At 39.6% G+C, this 23,056-nt stretch overlaps 1 protein-coding gene and 2 long non-coding RNA genes across 4 annotated transcripts; 1 reads left to right on the top strand and 2 right to left on the bottom strand.

Moving 5' to 3' along the window:
* Nucleotides 1-4,550: 4,550 nt before the first annotated feature.
* On the top strand, nucleotides 4,551-11,498 carry LOC109508605 (pyruvate dehydrogenase (acetyl-transferring) kinase isozyme 2, mitochondrial-like). 2 transcript variants are annotated; one of them, XM_019858641.1, is made up of 11 exons: nucleotides 4,593-4,878; nucleotides 5,520-5,661; nucleotides 6,861-6,932; nucleotides 7,026-7,213; nucleotides 7,825-7,914; nucleotides 7,999-8,076; nucleotides 8,154-8,230; nucleotides 8,587-8,685; nucleotides 9,353-9,463; nucleotides 9,547-9,660; nucleotides 10,789-11,498. In XM_019858641.1, the coding sequence occupies exons 1-11, from the start codon at nucleotides 4,749-4,751 to the stop codon at nucleotides 10,930-10,932; spliced, it is 1,245 nt and encodes a 414-aa protein (XP_019714200.1). In that variant the 5' UTR covers nucleotides 4,593-4,748; the 3' UTR covers nucleotides 10,933-11,498. The 2 variants fall into 2 exon arrangements, 1 of the variants encoding a protein (XP_019714200.1); XR_002166700.1 differs by lacking the exons at nucleotides 9,353-9,463; nucleotides 9,547-9,660; nucleotides 10,789-11,498 and adding an exon at nucleotides 8,796-8,913 and having other exon boundaries at nucleotides 4,551-4,878; nucleotides 8,587-8,764.
* Nucleotides 11,499-13,013: 1,515 nt separating this feature from the next.
* Nucleotides 13,014-14,309, bottom strand: LOC109508606 (uncharacterized). The gene is made up of 2 exons (XR_002166701.1): nucleotides 14,004-14,309; nucleotides 13,014-13,943 (listed from the first exon to the last, which is right to left on the bottom strand). It is a non-coding gene; the product is annotated as an uncharacterized LOC109508606 (long non-coding RNA).
* A 1,834-nt stretch (nucleotides 14,310-16,143) lies between these two features.
* LOC109508578 (uncharacterized) lies at nucleotides 16,144-18,989 on the bottom strand. Its single transcript, XR_002166694.1, has 2 exons — nucleotides 18,627-18,989; nucleotides 16,144-16,823 (listed from the first exon to the last, which is right to left on the bottom strand). It is a non-coding gene; the product is annotated as an uncharacterized LOC109508578 (long non-coding RNA).
* Between the last annotated feature and the right edge of the window lie 4,067 nt (nucleotides 18,990-23,056).

The following is a 23,056-nucleotide window of genomic DNA, read 5'->3' as shown; positions in this document are numbered from 1 at the left end:
GTGGCCATAACAACACTTTTATTCAGGCCATTTGTGTTTTGCCGGCAGTCTTGGGAATAACATATCACAAAACTACCAATTTACAGAAACATTACGTTTCTCACCAACTAAGTAATGTCACATACAGTATTACATGGAGTGTGCAAAAAAGGAAGGGCAAAAAAGAGGCAACAAGAGGTGAATGATAAAATGAGTAAAACAGACTTGTTTTTTGTATCAAATCCAGGCAGAAGCTAGCATCCCGCCCGAGTCAAGTGGTAGTTTTCCATCTAGTTACATCACTGAAGCGGCATTGACCCTACTGCCATATCTTGCTACTCCAGGCGGTCAAAAGGAGACTTCCCCACCACTGCCGCCACAGAAGAATAATTTGGCGCATTCATCTGTGCCCACCTTTGAACTTGTTGCAGGAACTATTCTCTCCACACATCAAGGATTCTACGATTTTATCATGCCTCCAGACGCCAATTCAAAAAGCTATATAATAGCAACTTGCTTGTGTACTGGACTGTTGGCCTATGGGACCATTCTCCAGAGGAAAAAAAAAAACACGGAAACAGACTCGTTAATTACTTTGCTGACCACAATGCCTGCAAGATGAGCTTCTAATGTGTGAGTACGCTTTTTTTTTGTTGAGAATTGGAATTTTAATCTGTGCCAAAGTACTAACCTGAAATGAGCCATTTGTCTACATTCAAACAAATATAAAGGTTGTAAAAGAGAATATCATGTATTGGAACATGTTGGTGGTATTGTTAATATTCAATATACAAATCACAATATTAAAATTTGCAAAAAAAAAAAAGCAAAATACATGGTGACAGTGCACTTAAATTTCTCTGCGTGTGTGCGTCCAAGCGAATGTCTGCGCGTACGTATGTGTGCATGCACTTGTGTTGAGGGCAGGGGACTGGCCACAAACAAAATATTTAGCACTGGGGCCCATCACCATAATATGTTATCAGATCTAAATATCTCCATGCACCGAAGCAAGGCACGGTGCTTCAAAGGTTCTTTGAGGCACATGGAACCTGTTTCCGGCCCCTTAACCCCACACAAAAGAAAGATCCTACCTCTTGCTTCATCAACTTTCCGGTGTCGCTGCTCGGTCCTGGTACGGTGCACACATCCAGGCAAATCTCATTAATCACTTAAATCAGCTTTAACTGTAACTTCCCAACAATGGGCGGTCAGTGTATTGAGTAGCGATGCAAGCTATGCATGTTTAAAATAGATGAAATATTAAACATCAACTTTCCAGCAGTTGAAATGGTCCAAATCACCTCTTTCTTCATTGCTGTACACCAGGGGTGTCAAACTCATTTTTGTCGTGGGCCACTTTTGAGTTATTTCTTCCCTCGGAGGGCCATTATGACAGTGAAACCACAAAAATGTTTAATCGTACTATCACATTATTACTTTTATGGGTAAAAAAATTATTGGAAAAATCTCAGTGTCATTTATTACACATAACTTGACATTTTGGTACAATTTTTAGCAAGGATCACGCGAGTTGACTCACATGATTTACTTTCGAGGGGACACACAAAATAATGTGGCGGGCCGGATCTGGCTCCCGGGCCTTTTGTTTGATACCTGTTTTACGCTGTTTTGGAATACTGTTTGGAAGCCAAAGGGATCCAAAGGGCCCTCCACAGCTGCCATCAAGACAAAAATACGGCAGACATATTGAACTATATTTACAATTTCATCTGCACCGTGGATGAAATAGGGTGATAGTGATTTTGCGAGCGGCATGTAAAACTTGTCACCAGTGCTCATTCATTCAGAATGGAGAGTCACTCTCCTTCATTTAACCACCTCTCCGAATCAACGGCTCGTTGTCCTCACTCTGCAGCATCTGAAACCGTCCGGCGGCTACACAAAGCCGAATTTCCCAAGGCTTGAGCCACAATTGGTCGGACACGGGGAATGGCGAGCCTCTGCTCTATTGGTGGAGACCTCTCATTCACATGAATGTGACTGAGCGAGTAGTGTGCATGCTCATGAAAACGTTTTAGCATTAATCATCAAAATTGCATCTATTCGTACTTGTGAAATTGTAAATATGGTTCAGTGTTGTTGTGAAACACTATCACATGTTTATTGTATATACCAGGGGTGGCCAACCGCATGCCTCTCTTTGGCTGGTTCAATGTGGCTGCCGGGCTTTCACATGAAAAGCGTCGAAAACGCCTTGGCGGTGGCGCTGCCATTCAAACAACTGCTGCAGAAGAATTTACGATGTCAGCCTATCATCAATCCCGTTATTTGATTGACATACAGGGCAACCAGTAAGATGATAACTGAATTTTGACCTTTAGGTCACCGCTCATGTGCAAACAACGACGCTGAGTGCTAAGCTAGTCAGCGCATTACCTCTGATTTTAAGGCAGGGGTGCTCAATACGTCGATTGCGATCGACTGTGAGCCAGCGAACTGCTCCCAAGTGAACTGCGAGGGGTGTGAGGAGGAAATGGTGGGGGGAAAAAAGGATTTGTGGGTCTGTGTTTGGCTGTTGCTCATTGTGGTGTGCATGTGTGCATATACACACGTGTGCACCTGCAAGCACCATTCAACACAGAACGAGTCGGGGAGGCTAAAATGGGTACCGGGGGAGGGCAGGGGAAGGGGTTTTTTTTTTTTATACATTTTTGTAGCTTGTGGGCATTTAATATCAATGAGATATGACGTGTCCATCATAGAGAGAACAGAGAGAATCTGGTCACTTGTCAAAATAAAATTTACTTGGATAAAAAAATAAACAGAAAGTCCTGTAAGTTTTTTTTAACCCTTTCATGCACCCGGCAGCCTGATAAAATGACAAGCTGTCCACTGTAGTAACCACGGTCCTTGAAAGGGTTATTCTTTCAGTTGTGCAGCCTGCATCAGGCCGGTCCAAAGTGGCCCGCTGCCTGGTACCGGTCCACGGAACTGGCCTCTACTGCCTGAAGGGCACAATGCTGTTTCATTGATCAGTGCTTTAACATCAAATTAGCTGTATCATGTTGCTTGACCTTACTATGGTCACGAAGCAATACCCAGTACTTGCTAGTTTAACAATGTATCACTATTTGGACTGTAGTCCAATTACCCTTAATCTCAGTTTCCCACTCCCAAAAACCATGAATAAGTGAGATTTTGTACTTACAGTACTTCTTGAATGCACATACAGTTCTGTCCCAGAAATCTCCACTGACTTCAAATACCGGACAGCTAGACAGCTGCACCAAATATGTGACGTAATTCCGGATGACAATGCTGCTCTGATTCAGCCTTGCGTCAGTGGGGTGAGATGAGCAACAAGGATATGCAGCGAATCAAGAGCATTACAAGATAGAAATAGCAAAGCAAATGCTGTTGAAAATTTTCAGGGCAAGGTCAAGTAGTCTATTGCAAGATTTGCTGTGACGACTTCTCTGTTGAACTTTGGCTGGGGAGAGGGCGGGGGTCTGACATTACATTGTAGGAAGTGAAGAACACAACAGCTTCTTTCAGTGGTCATTCTTTGAAAATCAAAATCAAATTTTATCGAAACTAAGAACAAAACATTACAGATATTGCACAACTCATCAGCCGCAACTTATGCATATTTCTGCCACACCAGAAAAAATAAAACTTTATTTTTGTGTGTTACAGATCAAAGTTACTAATTACCTTAACTATGCAGCTCTTCTTGTCATTGATTGGAGTTTTTGTTGATTTGCTCTTGATTACATTTAGCTTTGTCATGTTCTCCCTTTGGGCGCCACAGTGGACCACTGGTTAGCACATTGGCCTCACAGTGAAGAGGTCACGGGTTCGATTCCGGGAAGGTTAATGTAACACTCCAAATTGTCCCAGAGTGTGATTGTGAGTGTGTGTTTGTTGTTTGTGTATGCGTGCCGGAATCGAACCCTGCACCTCTGCACTGTGAGGCCGACGCACTCAGTAGTTGAGCACGGGGCCGCCCAACGCAAAAATCCTCCAGGTTAAGACATGAAATTTATCACGCTATAACAACATGCTGAAGTGTCGTTTATCTGGTGTGGCAGCAATATGCTACCGTAGAAACAAGTAATACCCAATTATTGCGACGTGTGTACACTTGTGTGTTCTATTTGTTCATTGTGAAAACGTCACTTCCACACAGTATAGTGTGGTGCGCACAATTACAACAAATAGTGCATAATATTATTTCGTTGAATCAAGATAAAACAAAATCTTATCGTACAACTGCCATCATTGGTACTTCTGTCTGATTTGACGAAATCAACATGACGTCACTACGCAATGGTGTACAACTTTCTCCGATCTCACTCTCGTTACGTCACGTGTTTTTGTTTTCAAGCCATTCTTTAAAAACATGTTACGACTCTGAAGTTGATCGACAGTCGTTCTCGCTTGCGCGAATATTGTCAGTGTTAATATTATGACAACAGAGTGCAGCAATTTTCCATCCCGGTTGTTTATCGGCGAGCGAAAGAGAACATTATGTAATTGTCGCCGTGACCAGGTCAGTCATCCAGGAGACTGACTGCCTTGTTTACGCTCCCTCGACGGTGCAACTCTTTTCAGGACTTGGAATGTGACTGGCTGGCTTCCGCCCACCTCATCTTCTCATTGGTCGAGAGGCACTAAACGGTGTAATAAACGTGCAGTTCACGAATGCTGCTACAGAATGGAAACGAAAGATTGTCTTTTGTGAGTTACGTCTACATCGCCGAATTGAATTGATTGGAGGAACCTGTATTTATTATTGATTAAGGATGACGAGTAGAATACGGTTTGTTCGATCCATGGTGAAGGCGGCAGCTGTGGCCAACGTCCCGAAACATGTGGATCATTTCTCCAAATTTTCCCCATCTCCGCTTTCCATGAAGCAATTCTTGGATTTCGGTAAGTGGACTTTACGTCACATTTTAGTCTCTATAACGAATGAAACGCCGTTGCTTGGCGTTTGCTTACGGTTGTTTTTTTTTTCATTTGCGATGCAATTTCCTCGTGATACGAGCCTTATATGTAATCAAACGATGTGTGTGCGTATGTGTGTGTAAAAATACATTTTCAATGCAACCTATAGCTTTACTAATTCAAAAACCATCATCATACTTAATCTAGCATGGAGTACAGTTAACCATGACATAACGTGAAAGGCTGAATGAATGCCCTCTCCTTATTTGTTTTTGTAAGCCTGACACAGCACTTTCACTGTGGACAGAAATAAAAAAAATTATTGGGTTAGGGCAGCATGACTGATCTTGACCGATCTGCTGTGATGATGACAGCAGAAAAATAGGCAAACTCTTGTTATGAGTCTCTCTCTCTCTCTCTCTCTCTCTCTCTCTCTCTCTCTTTATATATGTGTGTGTGTATATAAATTTATTTTCATGTCATTGTCATTGGGACTGGCTTACAGAAACCCCTCAACCCTTTAAAAAAATCAAGGCTACTGAATTTTCCAGTCTACAACTATGACCTCAATGCTATTGTTTGTATGAAATGTTAAATGTTTGGATCCAACTTCTTGTCTTTTCCAGGGTCAACCAATGCGTGCGAGCGCACATCATTCATCTTCCTTCGCCAAGAGCTTCCCGTGCGTTTGTCGAACATCATGAAGGAAATCAACTTGTTGCCGGACCAACTGCTGGCCACACCCTCTGTGCAACTGGTCCAGAGTTGGTGAGTAACAGCTTGATTTTGACAATGACTATTTCAGCATTTATCGTAACACTGAGTCAGTCTTGAGTATGGAGAAAAAAAGGGGCCAGCCAGTAATTTGTTTGTATTTTCACTTGTGGATGGTGTAAGCTGCCAAATGCTGTTGTCAAGTACTGTCCGAATCCATGCATGTGGCTCATGCAGCAGACACATTGTTAAACACAAGTGCAGTGGACTCACCTGCTGATTCGCAGATTTCAAAAACCAAACACGTCTATTCAATATTTTTCACAATTTTTCAAAAAGCATTTATTTATTAGGGTGTTGCTCCCCCTCCCCCCACCTCCTTCTCCATTTCCCCCCTATTTCTCTGTGGAAAATGCATATTTAGTGTTTGTCAGTGATTTTATTTTAAAATTTTTTTTGGTTTAAAAAATATATTCCAATGCATTTGAAAGGGTGTCAATTATACAGTACATGGAGTTTTGCTATTCGTGGGCCGGTCTAGTCTGGTCGCTATGTTTTTATATATATTTTTATGTCTACCGGTGAACTGTAATTACGACACGTCTGAATGGCTTGATAATTTAATTCTTTTTGAAATCAGGCAGCTCACAAAAAGTTGAAATGGTAGCATAATTTCACGTTTGATTGGCAGGTAAACTCATCTATTAGTATAAAATCAGTTGTCCTTAATTTGTGTAACACGCTTCTGTTGAGAATGCCTCATATCTCATCATGGTACTGTATACTAAATACAGCTGATATAAATAACAGTTCAAGAGATTCCTCCACAGAGCAGAGGGGTGGGGAAGCGGCTAAAGTGGATGAACTTTGTCCCAGTTCCCTACACCCTTCCCCGCCTTTCTCCGTCTTGTTTTTCCTCTTCGTGTTTTCACGTTGTTGGAGCTGAAGGGAACATCACGTTCAGAGTAACGTCATTCCCATATGCAGAAAAAGTGACATGTGGGGATTTGATATGGGCGTGGCGGAGTTTCATGTTGCTATTATTTTCTTGGAGTGGCAACAGAGGCTCACCACGCGTGATGATGCGTGGTGGGGACATTTTCCTCTCAGTTTCATTCTGCACCACTCTGTTTTGTTATTCAATTCGCCGGATGAAATGTACCGAAATGTACACTGACGCAACAAGGAGGATATGGGTGTCTTAAGTGATTGTTTGTCAGACCTACAGCATGCTTGCTTGTACTCTCCTTTAGGTATATTCAAAGCCTCATGGAGATTTTGGATTTTCTGGACAAGAGCCCGGATGACCAGAAAACTCTCGAGACGTAAGGACAGCTTGTTTAAGAATGAAATAACAGAGCAGCTTAGTGCAGAAATTTACAGGATACCCGGTGCTGTTTTTCCTGCTCTCATCTTAGGTTTGTAGAAGTATTGGAAGCAATCAGGAACAGGCACAATGAGGTGGTCCCCACCATGGCTCAGGGAGTCATTGAGTACAAGGAGGCCTACGGTCGGCAGGATGCTGTCACTGATCACAACATGCAGTACTTCCTGGACCGCTTCTACACCAGCCGAATTTCTATCCGCATGCTCATCAACCAGCACAGTGAGTGGTGGCCTCACACACACTGTGAAAATACCGACACTCGACACCAAGTACCGTATTTTCTGCACTATGACGTGCTTCAGATTATTCGGCGCACCTTCAATGGATTGCCTATTTTAACACTGCATTCATATATAAGGCGTACTGCATTATAAGGCGCACAGAATAGAAGCTACAATACTTGCTGCGGTTGTGCTATGCATCCACTAGATGGTGCTACGCTAAAGAGAATACAATACAATACAATACAGCTTTATTTACATAGACCCTTCACAACCGCTGCCTGTAACAATGAGAACTGGCCGCAAACACAGACATGAAACACATAAATACCAAATGGCATTACACAGCAATAAATGAAAAACAAAAGTTATGAAGACAATTGATTCAACAAATAGGCACACAAACCTCCTGCGCTCACTTTTTGAGAAAATGGAATGCTTTTAGGTGAGCCTTATAGTGCGGAAAATACGGTAAATACACACTTGGAACTGTACGTAGTATCTTATGGTCACATCATTTCTAACCAAACATTCATGAGATGAGGTCTATATTTATCTCATAAACCGATAACCCGATGAAACTAATTAGTATTCCTTTTCTGTCTATAGCGCTTGTCTTCAGTGGAAGCACAAACCCCACTCACCCTGACACCATTGGTTGCATCGACTCTATGTGCGACGTGCCTGAGGTTGTCCGAGGTCAGTCCTTGTCTGCCCGCTGTCAGCTTCTAACCTTTAACGTATCTCGTACCGCAACTCTAAATTCACTTTTTTTCTCCCTAGATGCTTATGAGAGCGCGAAGTTGATGTGTGAACAATATTACCTGGGAGCACCTGAGCTGGAGTTGAGACAGATGAATGGTGAGAAACACAGACATCCCTATTCGCTGGTTGCTTTATGTGAATCTAAATCCTTGACTTCCTGTTCTTCCCTTTAGCCAACTGTATCAGGCAGCCCATCCAGATCTCTTACATCCCGTCTCACCTGTACCACATGCTCTTTGAGCTCTTTAAGGTAATGGCGATCAAAGCGGCAATGACTTCCGTTAACATTCGTTAGAAGTTGAAAATAAAGGAGATGGAACCTTAAATACTATACAGACAACATTCAAAAGACTCAACACAATTAGTCCTGACTCTTGAAAGAGTGTTGAAGCTCTGTTTGGTGCCTTGACTGCCACAAGGACACCTTGACTGTAGTCAGTAAGCAGGCTAGCATGTCTCTAATAACTATTAGCAATTTGTTTTGTCTGTATCAGGAAAAGGCACACTTGAGTTGCAGACTGAGCTCATGAGAGCCCATAATTGAATTTTTAAAAAATAATTATACCAAAGATTGCGCAAACGAGTGGACGTGTGTTCTCGCTTCAGAATGCCATGAGGGCAACCATTGAGAACCACGAGGCCAGCAGGATCCTCCCGCCCATCGAGGTCCTGGTTTCAGTTGGTGGAGAGGACTTGTCAATCAAGGTGACCAGCATTTTACCAATGCCGTGAACTGAGAAAATGTCTTTGTGTAGATTTAAATTTGTGAATGTGTGTGGAATCCATGCTAGCGTATTGTCATTCACAAAAGAAACATTGAGGAATATGATAAATGTACAGGATAGAAATGGATGAAGATAATGCTAGTGATGAGGGTGCATTTACAGTACAGTGGTACCTCTACTTATGAAATTAATTGGTTCTGGAAGAACGTTCTGAACTAGAACATTTAAAATCAATTTAAAATGTGTTCTGGATTCAGTCTAAATATTTTAAAAAGTGTTCTGTATTAGTCGTGCTTAAGTTTTTCATGATCAACAGCTTTGACACCATTAACATTTTGGGGAAATATTCACACTTCAGATTGAGACAATGTGAACGTGCCAGGGAGAAAGGAGCTAGAAGTCAAAGTTTTGTGTTTCCTCTTTCACCCACTGACCGCTTAATGTGGTTGCATAAATCCTCAAAAAAAAATCCAAATCCATTTAAACCTCCCAACCCCCATTTCCATATTTAGATGGGATTAACCTCTTTGGTATTACAATCCATTTGCATAATAAGTGAAGCGGCAGTATATTTATGTACGTAGCCATTGTTGCTGTTCAACTTGAAAACTTTAGACCAAGTCCCTCTAATCTCTTTCTCCCAACAGATGAGTGATCGAGGTGGTGGAGTTCCTTTTAGGAAAACCGAGCGTCTATTCAGCTACATGTACTCCACGGCTCCCAGACCAGAGATAGGGGAGAAACATAGAGCCCCTCTGGTGAGCATTTTCAACAGACACAAAAAAACCACAACTCATTGTAAGAAAAGATGCTAACATACGTGTATTACGTGTATTTATAGGCTGGTTTTGGCTATGGGCTTCCCATTTCTCGTCTCTACGCTCGCTACTTTCAAGGAGACCTCCAGCTTTATTCCATGGAGGGTTATGGCACTGATGCAGTTATACACTTGAAGGTAACATACAAAAAAACCCCAAAAAAAACAAGATCACACTATGGTGTGTAATTATTATTTTCTGATTTGATTGAATTCGCCGTTTCGGTCGTGAAATGTTTTCCAGTTAGTCCCCGCTAACTTTGTAACTTATGGTGAATAAAGCTAGGCTTCTCTTTTTCTTATATATTTGTTCAATGGGTATCCTCTGACTGGAAAAGACACACGATAGTGGCAAAAACATCCACATTTTTATTGTAGGGATCCTGTTTGGAGTACAAGCATGAGCAGGGGTGCCAAACTCATTTTTGTCGTGGGCCACATTGTCGTTACGGTTTCCCCTCGGAGGGCCGTCATGACTGTGAATTTTGTGAAACAATATAAATGTTTAATCACCTCCATATATTACATGCACAGCGAACAACATATTGATGGATAACTTGTTTTGAAAGCAGAAGTCAACAATGGCTTGTTCAAATATTGTTGTTATGGATTAGATATGACAATTTTGGTTCAGACTTTAGCAAGCATCATGGAAGTTGACATACTTGATTTGCTTTCACAGGCTACATAAAATGATGTGGCGGGCCAGATCTGGCCCTTGCGCCTTGACTTTGACACCTGTGACTAGAGCACTCTCAACCATGCATTTAGAACGTTGTATAAGCCTATTTTGGGAATGATTTAGGAAAAGTGATTGGTCGCTTGCTACAACATAATAGAAGTTTGCCTTTCACATCCTTGCGTCTTTTCCATCAAGTGGTCATTATTAAAACTTCTACTATGTTTCAGGTGATTGAAAAATCGCTTTCGGAACTTTGCATAGTGGATGCCCGAATAATTGTTTCGAATGTAAACAAATCGAGACTACGTCGCTGTCGGTAACAGTGAAGTCATCCATTCCAATTTAAGCCTTTCAGGCACAGCGGTTACTACAGTGGACAGTTTACGCTGTTATCAGGATATAGGGTGCATGAAAGGGTTAAAACAACGCAATCAAATTTTTATGTCCATGCCTTTATTGGAGAGAAAACATTTTCTGCGTGTTTGTCTTGATTTTGTGTCAATATGTGAGGCAGTTACTTTCTCCTATACGTGTTCATTTCAATTCCTTCATTGCAGTGCTTTTTTTTTTTTTTGTCTCTCCAGGCATTGTCGACAGACTCGGTTGAGAGGTTGCCCGTTTTTAACAAAACTGCCCTGCGTCACTACAAGCTGAATTTGGAAGCAGACGATTGGTGTGTTCCCGCTAAGGAGCCACTGGATCTCACAGCTTTTCGAACGGCCAAGTGATTCAGCCGAGAAAAGACACAAAATGTACTATTTTATACTATGCTTGACCACAAAAGCACCCTTGAAAGGACAGGACATTGATGCACCAGGGGCTGAGGGAATCAAAAGAGAAGATGGCCAATTTTTTTTTTCTTTCATTCTGATGACCTGGCACGTCGGTTGCTCAGGATGCACAATTTGTCTTTTCGTATGTGTTGTCTTTTCGCATGTCCTAGAAGTAGAACATCCAGTGGGTCAGTCGTAAAAAGTGAGAGAAGCGCTCGGAACTTTAAAAAAACACATTGAGAAATTAAATCCGGAACGATTCGTTTGAAATGATCGAACAGCTTCAGCTGGACACTGAGCCTTTATTTGCTGATATTGTTACAGCGGTGTGAATAGTTGAAAATCCTCAATTCTGTTGTACAGTATGTTGGGATTTGAGTCAGTGTAGTAGTCGTGTGATATAAATGAGGTTTTGTGCTTGGTTTCATTCCCTCATTTCAATTCAAAGTGCCTTTGCTATGTTGTATATTTGAACATTTGGAAGAGATTGCAGATATTTTTGTAAAAACAAATAAAAACATAAAAAAACTAATTCATTAAATGTATTGTGCTGATTTTGTGTTCCTCATCGATATAGCGTCCGATGAAGAGGTGACGGCAGACCGTGGAGTGCGTACGTGTTTGGCCCATGAGCTGCGTAGGAGAAAAGCAATAAACCTTGCTCGCAAACAAACTTATCACAAAGTTATATAACAAAAAGTTGAGTACATTACTCGTTATACAGTAATGACCTCAAGTAGACTTTGACTTTGCGGCTGTCTGCCCTGATGCAGTAAGTGAATTATTTAGCAATCTTTGAAGAACTTGCGCTTCATAAAAGCTGTGTGCATTTGTAACCCTGATGAAGTTTTGCTCAAGCAATGTTGTACTGTAACTGATATACAGGGCACATTTAATACACATACGGTGTGTAATACTGCATGGTCCATTCCACTGAATCTTTGGCATTTGCTTGTTAGATAATGTAAATTTCAGGGGTTTTCTCAACTCTGTGTTGTGGCCCATCTCAGCTCACTTTATTTTTTATGTCATAGTTTTATTGTACTGAAACTCCTCACTGGACTAGCAGGACTGAAAGAAACAGGAGTGAGGTTTTGGCATAGAATTAGCAAATAATGTATAGCGCAAGAACGGTGGATGACTGGTTAGCACTTCCGCCTCACAGTTCAGAGGTCATGGATTTAAATCCAGGCTTTGGCATTCCTAGATGGAGTTTCCATGTTCTCCCCATGCTTTTGTGGTTTTTCTCCTGGTACTTAGCTTTCCAAAAATGGAAGACTCTAAATTGTCCTTAGGTGTACTTTGTGTGTGAATGGTTGTATGACTATGTTTGTTTATACTGTATGCAGCCAGCAACTGCCCTGTGATCAGTCCAAAGGCAGCTGGGATAGATTCAAGGACACTCAGAATAGAAAATGGATGGATGAAATATTGCATTGATGAATGTAGCATGGTTGACCCTAAACACGTTCGAAAAATGTATTTCCAAAATAAACAAAATGACCCTTATAAATAATTTAGGCAACATGACTGAGTCAAGGTTTTAACTCCTCGGTCATGTTTGAAATATCTTAAAATACACAGGAAAATAAATTGGCGATTTCTTTGAGGGGAGGATGAGTTGTTTTCATGAGCACTAAAAGTCTATCTATCTAGTTCCCTAGCTAGCTAGGATTTTATTCAGTTTTTCTTTTCTTTCTTTCTTTTCTTTTTTTAATAGCTATATTCACTAATTCATATTGTCAGGCCTAAAACTGGAGGGGAAAAAGTATGCCCACTAGAGGGTGTTTTAGGAGAGGCGTGCTGGTGGTCCAGTGTAAAGTGAAATAAAAGCACAAGGCACAAATGGAAAATATTGCAAAAAGCTTTAATTCCCCCCCGCCCCACCCCTGATTTTCTTTTTAAAGGTAATATGCTTTCTTCTTACCACCCCACGAAGGGTTTTACTTTATTCTATTTGTTTGCCTTTTTGTTTTATCTGCAAAGGATAAAAAGACATTCATTGTCAATTTCCAGATGTATCAAACTGATTTTTGTTAAAGATTCGTTCACAAAGTAACTAATACAGTCTTGTTCTATACATGTTTCAGAAATATAAGAGAAATAATAAACATTCCATTTACACATATCTCATATTGATTCACTCGATATGAAATATTTGATATCAATTCTTTTGATTTACTGTATCTAAGTTTGTCACACTCCGCGATTTGACATTTCAGCAGAAACACAGAAAAGTCATTGATGGAGGAAAGACCCTCATCTTGCATTCCCTCTCATGCTTCCTTATCCTGGTGTCAGTATAGCTGACAACTCATCTATTTCTACTGCATTAGAATTTTCAAAGTTTAGGAAGACAAAATGATACCATCTACTACGTCACAAAAAGAGTTTGAAAGAACAAAGCTACAGTGGAAGAGAGAGTTTTATTATGCAAAACATTAGCGTGAGAATGTAAAAAGATGTTGGACAAAACAACGTAGGACTGTACTTTATTTATCATTGGAATACTGTAGATAAACTACTGTACATTGCAATATAATTTTATTTTTTTTCTTGCCTTTTGGGTTACACTATACACAGTTTCCCCATAATTAATTCAAGTCAAGAAAAACAAACAATAATCAATCATCTTAAACATACATGGGTTCTGTTACACTGTCGAACTTTTTGTCCAATATCTTCCTGAATTATGATCTCTTGTATTATTGTGAACAGCGACAACAAACGACAACAGTCAATTGGAACACGGACCTCCGCCAAGGCCAAACAATGAGCACCAAATTATACACCCTCATATACGGTATAGTCACTTCCTGCAGAATTTTTGTCATGTTTTGTTTTTCTTTTTTTGCATTGTTCTCTGATAAATTAAGGAAAATGTTGGCATATTGTAATGTTCACAAAAGTGTGTGAGTGCGTGTGTGTGTGTTGATTAGAAATTGGCTAGGAAGTCATCACAAGACCTCTCCAGCAGAGGGAGGAAAATCTGCATTGAATATGTCAAAACACATTTGAATGTGAACGGTTGTCTGTCTCTATATTTCTTGGAATTGATTGGTGAAAAATTCAGGATGTAGACTGCCACTTTGACCACAGTCAGCTGGGAATACTTGAACAAAGCACTTTTGAAAACAAGTCATTAAACAAATAGCTGATTTGATGCATAAATCGCGGCAGTTGAAAATCACATATAAGGTACCTGGGGGGAGAAATGATCAATACTGTTAGACACAATCTCACATTTTGATTAGATTTCAATAAATAACACTATCCCATATGTGCATTTCACCTCAGCATATCATTGTACCGTACAGAAACGTACTTTTCTTGTCTTGCCACAATGTGAGGAACCCCCCCCCCCCAAAAGAACTCCATCCTGAGATGAAGACATAAAACAAAATGACAGTAAAATGAAAAGTACAGAAAAAAACAGTGGTGATGACGGTCGAAACACGACGCCCCTCCCAGAAGATAGAATTGTTAACATTTGACCGAATGAGAATAATCCTGCAAATGATTCGATGTCATCCAATCTCTTGTCTCGTTTCACGGGAACCTTTGAATTGTTTTGCATAAATAATCTTGCCAAAAGTTCAACAACAAAACAATGTGCAAAATCATAAAAAAACAAAACGCTGTGGAAATACATTTCCAAATATGCGGCTGTACAACATACAAGGTATGGAAGTTACCATGACGTATGTCGTGATGATAATTTTAGCAAAAGGAGAGACCGAAGTAGGCTGACAGCCAAACTCGCTTACTTAGACAAGAAAAAAAATAAATAAATCACAGTTGCACATAGGTTGTTTTTTTTTTTTAACGGTAGCAAAAATAGAATCTTATTTGCAAAAGTAACTTGCCATTCATTCATTGGTTTCTGTACTATTATGCATAGGGCTACTCAGAATGGCTTGCAGAGGTCATGCAAAAATATCCATGCTTATATACCATGTTAAAGAAATATTCCATTGACACTGTGTCATCAGAATAGTTCTTGAAACCCCCGGCTTGAATAATGGATGTACTTTATTGGCTTTAATTTCTCAACACATTTCCCCTGAGGTGTGGAGCTTTTTTTTCTTCCATCACATATTGTCAGGAATTTATTACCAGGGACGTTGTGTTGCACTGATGATCTGGGTCTTCCTTCAAACATAAAGTACCGTATTTTCTGCACTATAAGGCGCACCTAAAAGCATTCAATTTTCTCAAAAGCTGACAGTGCACTTTATAATCCGATGCACCTTATATATGGTGGTACAGTCTCTTGATATTCCCCATTGCCTTTTTTTCGCTGTTGGTGTTCTTATGCCATCTAGTGGTGATTATTAGCAGGAACCAATTGTAACCTAAAGGGGTTCTGCCCGACACTAATCGACATGTGCATTCGCCAACACACACTCCAACAGATAACTACTTTGTGAGCTCTGCGCAGCCATAATGAAACGAAGATAATACACAAAGCAGAGTTAACTACTGACTAAACGAAGGAAAGAGACAAGCAAGACTTCTAAGGATATTTAGCCTCTTTTTGTGGACGTGAGCCCACGAGGTCTGTGTGCCTTTTTGTTGAATCAGTTGTCCTTCATAACTTTTGCCTTTCATTTATTGTTTTGTAATGCCATTTATATTTCTGTTTCATGTCCATGTTTGTGACTAGTTCTCATGGGTTGCCAAGGAGAACCCCCCTGTATTTTTATGGACTTTGTGTCGTGCTTCATGCTACATCCTGAGGGACCCACATATGGACCAATATTCTGATTTCTTGCATGTAGTATTTTAAATGTTCTGTAAAATGCTTTGTTCCAGCTGCAGAGATTGTGAAAGCTCTAAAAATAAATCTGTATTGTATTGTATTCCTTTTAGCATAGTGCCATCTAGTGGATGCATAACGCAACCGCAACCACTATTGTAGCTTTTATATGCCTTGTCAATGCGGTGTGCCATATACCATATATGAAAACAGTTTTAAGATAGGCCATTCATTGAGGGTGCGCCTTATACTCCAAAGCGTCCTTTAGTGCAGAAAATACGGTAGCTTTGATGACGATGGTGTCCCTTTGCATCGCCACCGAGTACAAATACATTTTTGCCTTTTTTAAAACTTGAGAGCATTCCATGTCTTGGTGTATTTTTTTTTCAGTATTGTATTCTATTTCACTCATGCCATGCGGGTCAGCTAAAAAGGCGCAGTAACAAAGCTGAGACACAACTTAAGAGAAAAAGAGGGAGACAGAGGGTAGTTTAGCGAGACAACACCCATTTCATTTTCTTTAGCAGATGTCTATTTTTTTGTATTCTCTTATTCATTTACGGTACATGTCTTTGGGTTAATTTGATCACAAGGTATCTTCGTGTATAGTATGAAAAGAGTCCATAAAATGTGATACATTTCAAGTCCCTGGTTGTCATCTGAAGAGTTGCGACGATGTCAAATCACAGGATCATGTTCCAGCTGTGGCTGATGTTTCTGATATGTGAGTCGAGATCCTCCTGAAAGGCTAAACAGAGAAGCCCGGGCCTGCCACCATCACTTTGGTCTTGCATAGTACACTGAATGCTAAAGTGGACATACTGCTTTGAATTCGGCATCGCCCAATAGACGGCAACTCTTGTTTACATCGTCCAAGGCCCTGGCAAAGTTGGTCGAAAAGCAACCGCCTTGACTCTCGGGCAAATAAATAGGAACAGGAAGTCAAATTCAATTCGTTCAATGCATACTAAAGTCACGTGGAGGAAAGTCCGTGTGTCAATCTGCCACCATTTCTGCATCTTCCACTCGCTGCTTATCCCACTCTTATGAATTACTTCTCTGGCAGACAATGTTTAGAAACGCAGCACTAAGAAAGAGACAGAATAAAACTGAAAGTTAAACATTTGGAGAGGACAAAAAAAAATATCGATGTTAGTGGAACCAATCCGATTTTTCCCTCCAGTGATTTCATCATGTGGAAATTGCAGCAAAACAATTTTTCAATATTATATCTTGAAATGCCTTATTACATTGTTGCAATACACCAGAGGGAACTGCAGTGCCAGGTTGGAAAAATAGATGATGTAATTTCTAAAATATGCACAGAATGTAGTTGTGAAATTTTAAGAACAATTGCACATCTTTACTGTGATTACAATTGTAGAATAACACGTGTCGTGCGTTTAATGAGCTTTTAGAATCAGTTACACACTTGTAGAGTTTGAAGGGCAACACATGTAAATTGTGCAATTCACATACAGTAGTTTCTATGGAGTAGTTTATGTCTGTATGTACCGTTAAGTACTTTAATCTTTACTGTTATGCAAGAGGTTTATTTAGTGGGCCACCACCGATTGCTATGTTAACAGGTTTTAACAACAAAGTTGTAAGTCGGGATAAGATTAGTCCAGAACTTCCGACATTCTCAAGTGTTTTTTTTTTAAATCAATGTATTTTTCATTTTTTACGTTAGGCTAAGTTACACGATTACTTTGTCCGTTGTTAAAAGTATAATGCTATTAAGTTTTAACACTACAGTGGTACCTCGACATACGAACGTCTCTTCATACGAAATTTTCAAGTTACAATACTCCTCAACAGGAAAATATTGCCTCTTGTTACGAAAAAAATTTCAAGATACGAAAGGTAAAAATACCGTATGGGCTGCTACTCGCAGCTCCAATGTCCTGAATGCCATCTACTCGTAGCTGCTCTGTCATTGGCTATTACCGAGCATTATCCTGGCATCTCATTGGCTAAGAAGGCCTTCTCCCGTATATGTGTCTATGTGTGTAGACAGATTGATATGTGCTTATGCAGCGTCCTCGTCATTCGCCAATTCGTCAATTATTATGCTTGATAAAACATTAATGTCACAATTATGGGGGGGCTTGGAACGGATTTGGGCATTTACATGGAAAACGCATCTCTACTTACAAAATTTTCTAGTTAAGAATTTTTTTCCAGAACCAATTAATTTCGTAAGTAGAGGTACTATTGTACTGTAATCCGTTAAATTTAGCCTTTTGGTGCACAACTTTTGTTTTATTGTTACATAAAGTTCTTCTTAATTGATAACAGTTATTATTGTTTGGATTTTTGTTGTTTAAATTCCATTTCGATCGGACCGCCTTGAAATAAGTGGATTCCCTTTTCAACGACTACGTTACATTATTCATTGTCTTTGGACTTAACAGCGCCTGGGTTAGCCGCATTAGCTTACAGTTTTGGATCGTTTTGACGGAAATTCTTCAACTAGGACACAGAAAAATGGTAAATATAACAACCACAGCAAATCAGCAAATAATAGCTAGCACTATAATCCAGTGATTTGGGGTTCAAAGCTACGCCTCCTCGGGAGTTTTTGCAAGTGCTAAACCGGTAAGACCCAACGTCCTACAAAGCAGTTGAATCGTTTAGCGGCAAAAGCCCATGGCGGAGTGGAGGCCGCGTGAATGTAAACGTAAGCAGAGTTGGGGGAAACTAGCTTGGTAGCATATTAAGGGCAACAGATAGCCACTAACACCACCATGTCCAAAAGATTTAAGTTGCATGCTTTAGAAGCGAAAATCCACTCTAACATTTTTAAAAACATTACAGGCACAACAGACATCAGCAATAAGCTAATACACAGACACAAGATTGAGGAATACAATCATAGTTGACTTACTTGGAAAGATGACTTTGCTTCCGCCTTCGTTTCCTCCCCATCGTGACCACTCATTTTGATAGCCTTCATCGGCTTCTTGTCATGCTGCTCAGTCGACAGAACACATCTTATCAAACACCCCATCAAAACAAAACTTGGTTCCCATTCAAGGTCTCTGATCTTTCCTCTGTGTTGCTCCTCTCTCAAATGGTACCAACACGGTAAAATTTACTTCATTTGTTGCTGCCAGATGCTTCATTGTGAAGAAAATGGATTATATTTGGGGTCGTAAAATCTCACCAAAGGAGAATTATAGTGGATCGAAAATATCTACACACCACTGTTGAAGCGCTAGGTTTTTGTGATGTAAAAAAAAAAAAAAAAAAAAAACGAGGGGAAAATCAATCATCTCAGTCAACCACCACCATGGATGTGATCAATAACCTGCACAACTCATTTGAAAATAAAAGAAAAAAGGTGTGTCCAGAATTAACCAATCATATTCAAACTGATGTTAAGTTGGACCTACGATTGGCTGGCAACCAGTTCAGGGTGTCCCCCGCCTACTGCCCGAAGACAGCTGGGATAGTTTCCAGCATGCCCCGAGACCCTCTAGAGGAAAAAGCTAATTACAAAATGGATGTTAAGTAGGACTAAGCACATCAAAATTTCAGATTTTCAATTCGTCTTTTCCTGACAATTTCAGACTCTCAAGGTTTTGCGCTAACATTGACTGATAACTTTTTATCAGCCCAAATGAATATGTACAGGTTACCGTTCAAAGTAATGGTGGATTTCTTTTTAAAATGATTTATCTAGTTTTTTTGTTTTTAGACTTTTTATATCCACTGTAAATTAATGAAAGAAGTGTTTAGGAGAAGGAGAAACACAGTCAGACCAACTACAAGGTTTACAAAGAGGGATGTGGCGTTCACTGACACACAAAACAAGAGGAAAACAAAACCCTTTTAAATCAATTTTTCACATTCGCTGTTTTTTCTTGATAGCACATGATAACAATAAGAGGGTCCAAGGAGATACCTGAGTTGTATATTGATTTAAAAAAAAAAGGGAGGAAACACTTACAACGTGCATGTGTCTATGTTTTGTCAAGGAATATATTGAAAAAAAGCAAATAAACAAACATAAAAACACAATATAGCAACACCAAAATAATTTATAACCTAAAAACTTCACACATGACACACCCTTATTAGAATAAAATAATTTATTTTGCCTGACGTAGATTATTTAGGTTTAATTGATAAAGGTTTAACACGTTTCCCAGATATTGTAATGCAATAAAACAATTCAAGAATAATTATTCCAAGTATGGTGGTTATTTTGATTTGGGATTGATCCTTCAATGAATACTAAATAACAAACAGCTGGTTAGGATGTTTATGGACTAGTTTGTCAGGTCAACCAAATGTCCATCAAAAGGAAGGAATCTACTTGAGGGAGGCTTTTGTGAGAGCAAAATCTTGGATATGGTTTAAACTTGATAATGATATCGGTTGATGTGGACAGTTGATTGAAAATTTCAACTAGATTTGGAATGGAATGTGCGTAGCCACCCACATCAGCAATTTATATTCGCATGTCATCATTTTGTTCTCGATTCAGATCAATACGTAGGAGCAGCAGTTGGAACAACTGGTTTCCTCTAATGTGTACTTTGCGATTTGCTCATTTTCAACTCAGGTCTCATGGGTTGGTTTGTCTAAACTCTAAAGAATTGGATACGCGGTTATTGGCGTAGGATAGGGACCGAATAGCAAAAATCCACGAGCAATTGACGCCCCATGAAAAGGGTTTGTAATTGTGTGTAAATGCCACAAGATGGCGTTGAATCACTACATATTCCCAGAAATTAAGGATGTCCAAGTCTGGTCCTGGAGAGGCTCTATCCAGCCTGTTTTATATGACTCCCTCTTCCAACCCACCCGATTCAAATACTGTATCAGCATCGTTATCAGCCTTCTCAGAGCTTGCTGATGAGCTCATCATTTGAAGGGAGACGTGTATTGCCGATGTCAGATTACACAAACGTAGCCTGATTTTGAGTTGACAGAGTGTCGCTGATTTTGAGTTGTCTTGACTCGTGTAGCCTGTGTCATGTGACATACTCGAATGATTGGTCGTGGGACGCTACACGACGACGACGACGAAAGTCTGGCATGCCAGAATTTTTGTTCGTCTTGCCGCATAGTGTGTCCTTCAATCGGTTGGTTATTTGGCTTTGAACAAAAGGGGAAATATTGGACAGTATAAATCGCATTTCAGCTTATGCTAACTGCAAAGCTAGTAGCTGATTAGCAAACGTGGTGTCATAAAATAAATTCATGACCTCAAGTTATTTTTGGAGAATAGACAGTCACATTCTCTTTTTTAAACTTTTTCTTTTTCTTTTTTTGCCTGTTCTTAACATAGAAAAAAAACCCCCCACACGTGCACATTATGCCTCAGTCGACTTTGCCAGCTGCTTGTCCCACCTCCTCGACAGACCAGCACCGATGGACTGAATATTGACGGACGCTCACAATAACTGGGCAGGATCTGGTTGGTGACGGACTTGTAGTGTAACATCTCGCAAGACACAGAACAATATTTACCTTGTAGTCTAATAGCGCAAACAACAAAAAAGTCGTGTTGTTTGACAAGGTCATAAAACAGGCTGGATAAGAGCTCTCAAGGATCGGACTTTGCCACCCTCTGGTCAAAATGAAACTCTTCAAATCACATAAACATACTTTGACACAAGATACCACCAGATAGCGCCAAAATAATACATATTGCCCTGGCGGAAACACTATAGAGTGAATAGGGGAGTTTCTAGCAAATATGAAAAGATAGGTGAAAACAAATAAAAAATAAAAGATAACATTTGTAAATACTATACCGGGGTTCACAGTACAGGATAAATAATACTTTTTTCATCCCATAAGGGACAATAAATAAAGCTACTTGAATTGAGTTACAACAGTTACAACACAGACAGAATTAAGATCATGTTTATGATTATAATGCTTCATGTTTCATGTTTACTTCTGACTTGTACATTTTCCCGTTGCTAAATAATGTCTCACTCTTCAAGGCTCTCATGCGTCTTTTTGCTATTTTAATGTGTCACTGGCTCCACATCAGCAGTAGGAATGCTTACAAAATGTGAAGCGTAGCAAAGCAAACTGTAATGGCTTGTGGCAACGGTGGTTGTAGGAAAGCTAATTACAGCTAACTAATGGCACCCATCCTCCTTCTCTTTTCCATTCCTGGAAGCCATCTGTGCTGGCATCTCAAAAGAACAATAATTAGCCAAAAAAAAAAAAGGCATATTTTTCCTAAACATGATGGTTGGTCTCCAAATTGTATGACATTCATGGACTTTTAAATTGAAAATTCCACTTGAAGTCAATAAATAATGAAAAAAAAAACTCTGACTATTTGTTGCTCAGTTTTCTACGGTATACTACTTTTAAATAAATCACGACAACCTTGAGTACTGCATTTCTATCTCACTTTAAAAATGACATTTTTTTATGACTCTACTGGTAAAAAAAATAATTAAATGAATTCAACCGTGTGTATCTGTATTTTACTGTACTGTAAAGATAATATTAACATTATTATTATTATTGTTATTATATGGTTGGTCATACTCAAATACAGGTAATAAACCAAATTAAAAAAATAATAATATATATATATATATATATATGAGGCAGTAAAATAACTCAAAATGTTCCTGTAGCCAAGTGAGATGCAGTTTTCTGATCCTCGTCACGAAAATGCCACCTTGTAGATGTTTACCTCCCCTGAACAAAAAGTTTAAAGTGTTGACAGAAGCATTTGCTACATCATGTAGAAAACAAGCAAACAAAAAACTGGAAGCATTGGTCGGGCAGTCTCTCGGATGGGAGAATTGTCTTCATGCAGAAGAGCAGACATTCTAACATTCATGGAAGAAGCTGGATTGTAATTATTATTAAGATGTTTTTAATATCTTATCATTCGTGCACATTTACTGCATGTCTTTGCATAAATCTGATCAGCACATGGCTATCAGAATCGCTTTTGATCATTAAAAGAAGCACAGAAGTAAAGGGGGGAAAAATCATAAACATGTGAACGTTTCTCTTATCACAAGTCTCTCAAGATCAATAGGAAAGTTGCTATACAAGACATAAGAAATGTAATCCCTCCCCATCCTGCAAAAATAAACTTTCCCACCCTTGCCCAGCCATGTTACAGTACCTAGCTTGGTCTTGACGGACCAGTAGCATCATAGTATTTTGGCATGCATAATGTCAGCATGTCCTGCCTCTTTTTGCATTCAAAGAGATTTTTTTTGTCATGCTTTTGTTAGTGCATATGCATGTGCCAAAACACACACTCACTCACTCACTCACACACGCACACACACACACACACACACACACACACACATGCAC

Source organism: Hippocampus comes, unplaced genomic scaffold, assembly GCF_001891065.2.
Source record: "Hippocampus comes isolate QL1 unplaced genomic scaffold, H_comes_QL1_v1.1 scaffold187, whole genome shotgun sequence".
Classification (NCBI taxonomy): domain Eukaryota; kingdom Metazoa; phylum Chordata; class Actinopteri; order Syngnathiformes; family Syngnathidae; genus Hippocampus; species Hippocampus comes.
The sequence above is the reverse complement of the archived record's forward strand: the minus strand, read 5'-3'. Positions and strand labels throughout refer to the sequence as shown.

What these genes read in the sequence shown, in the direction of transcription:
- LOC109508605 (XM_019858641.1), top strand. Translation starts at nt 4,749, where the DNA reads ATGACGAGTAGAATACGGTTTGTTCGATCCATGGTGAAGGCGGCAGCT. An exon ending in GAAGCAATTCTTGGATTTCG is followed by an intron (nt 4,879 to 5,519) that starts GTAAGTGGACTT and finishes TGTCTTTTCCAG; the next exon opens with GGTCAACCAATGCGTGCGAG. An exon ending in GGAGTTGAGACAGATGAATG is followed by an intron (nt 8,077 to 8,153) that starts GTGAGAAACACA and finishes TCTTCCCTTTAG; the next exon opens with CCAACTGTATCAGGCAGCCC.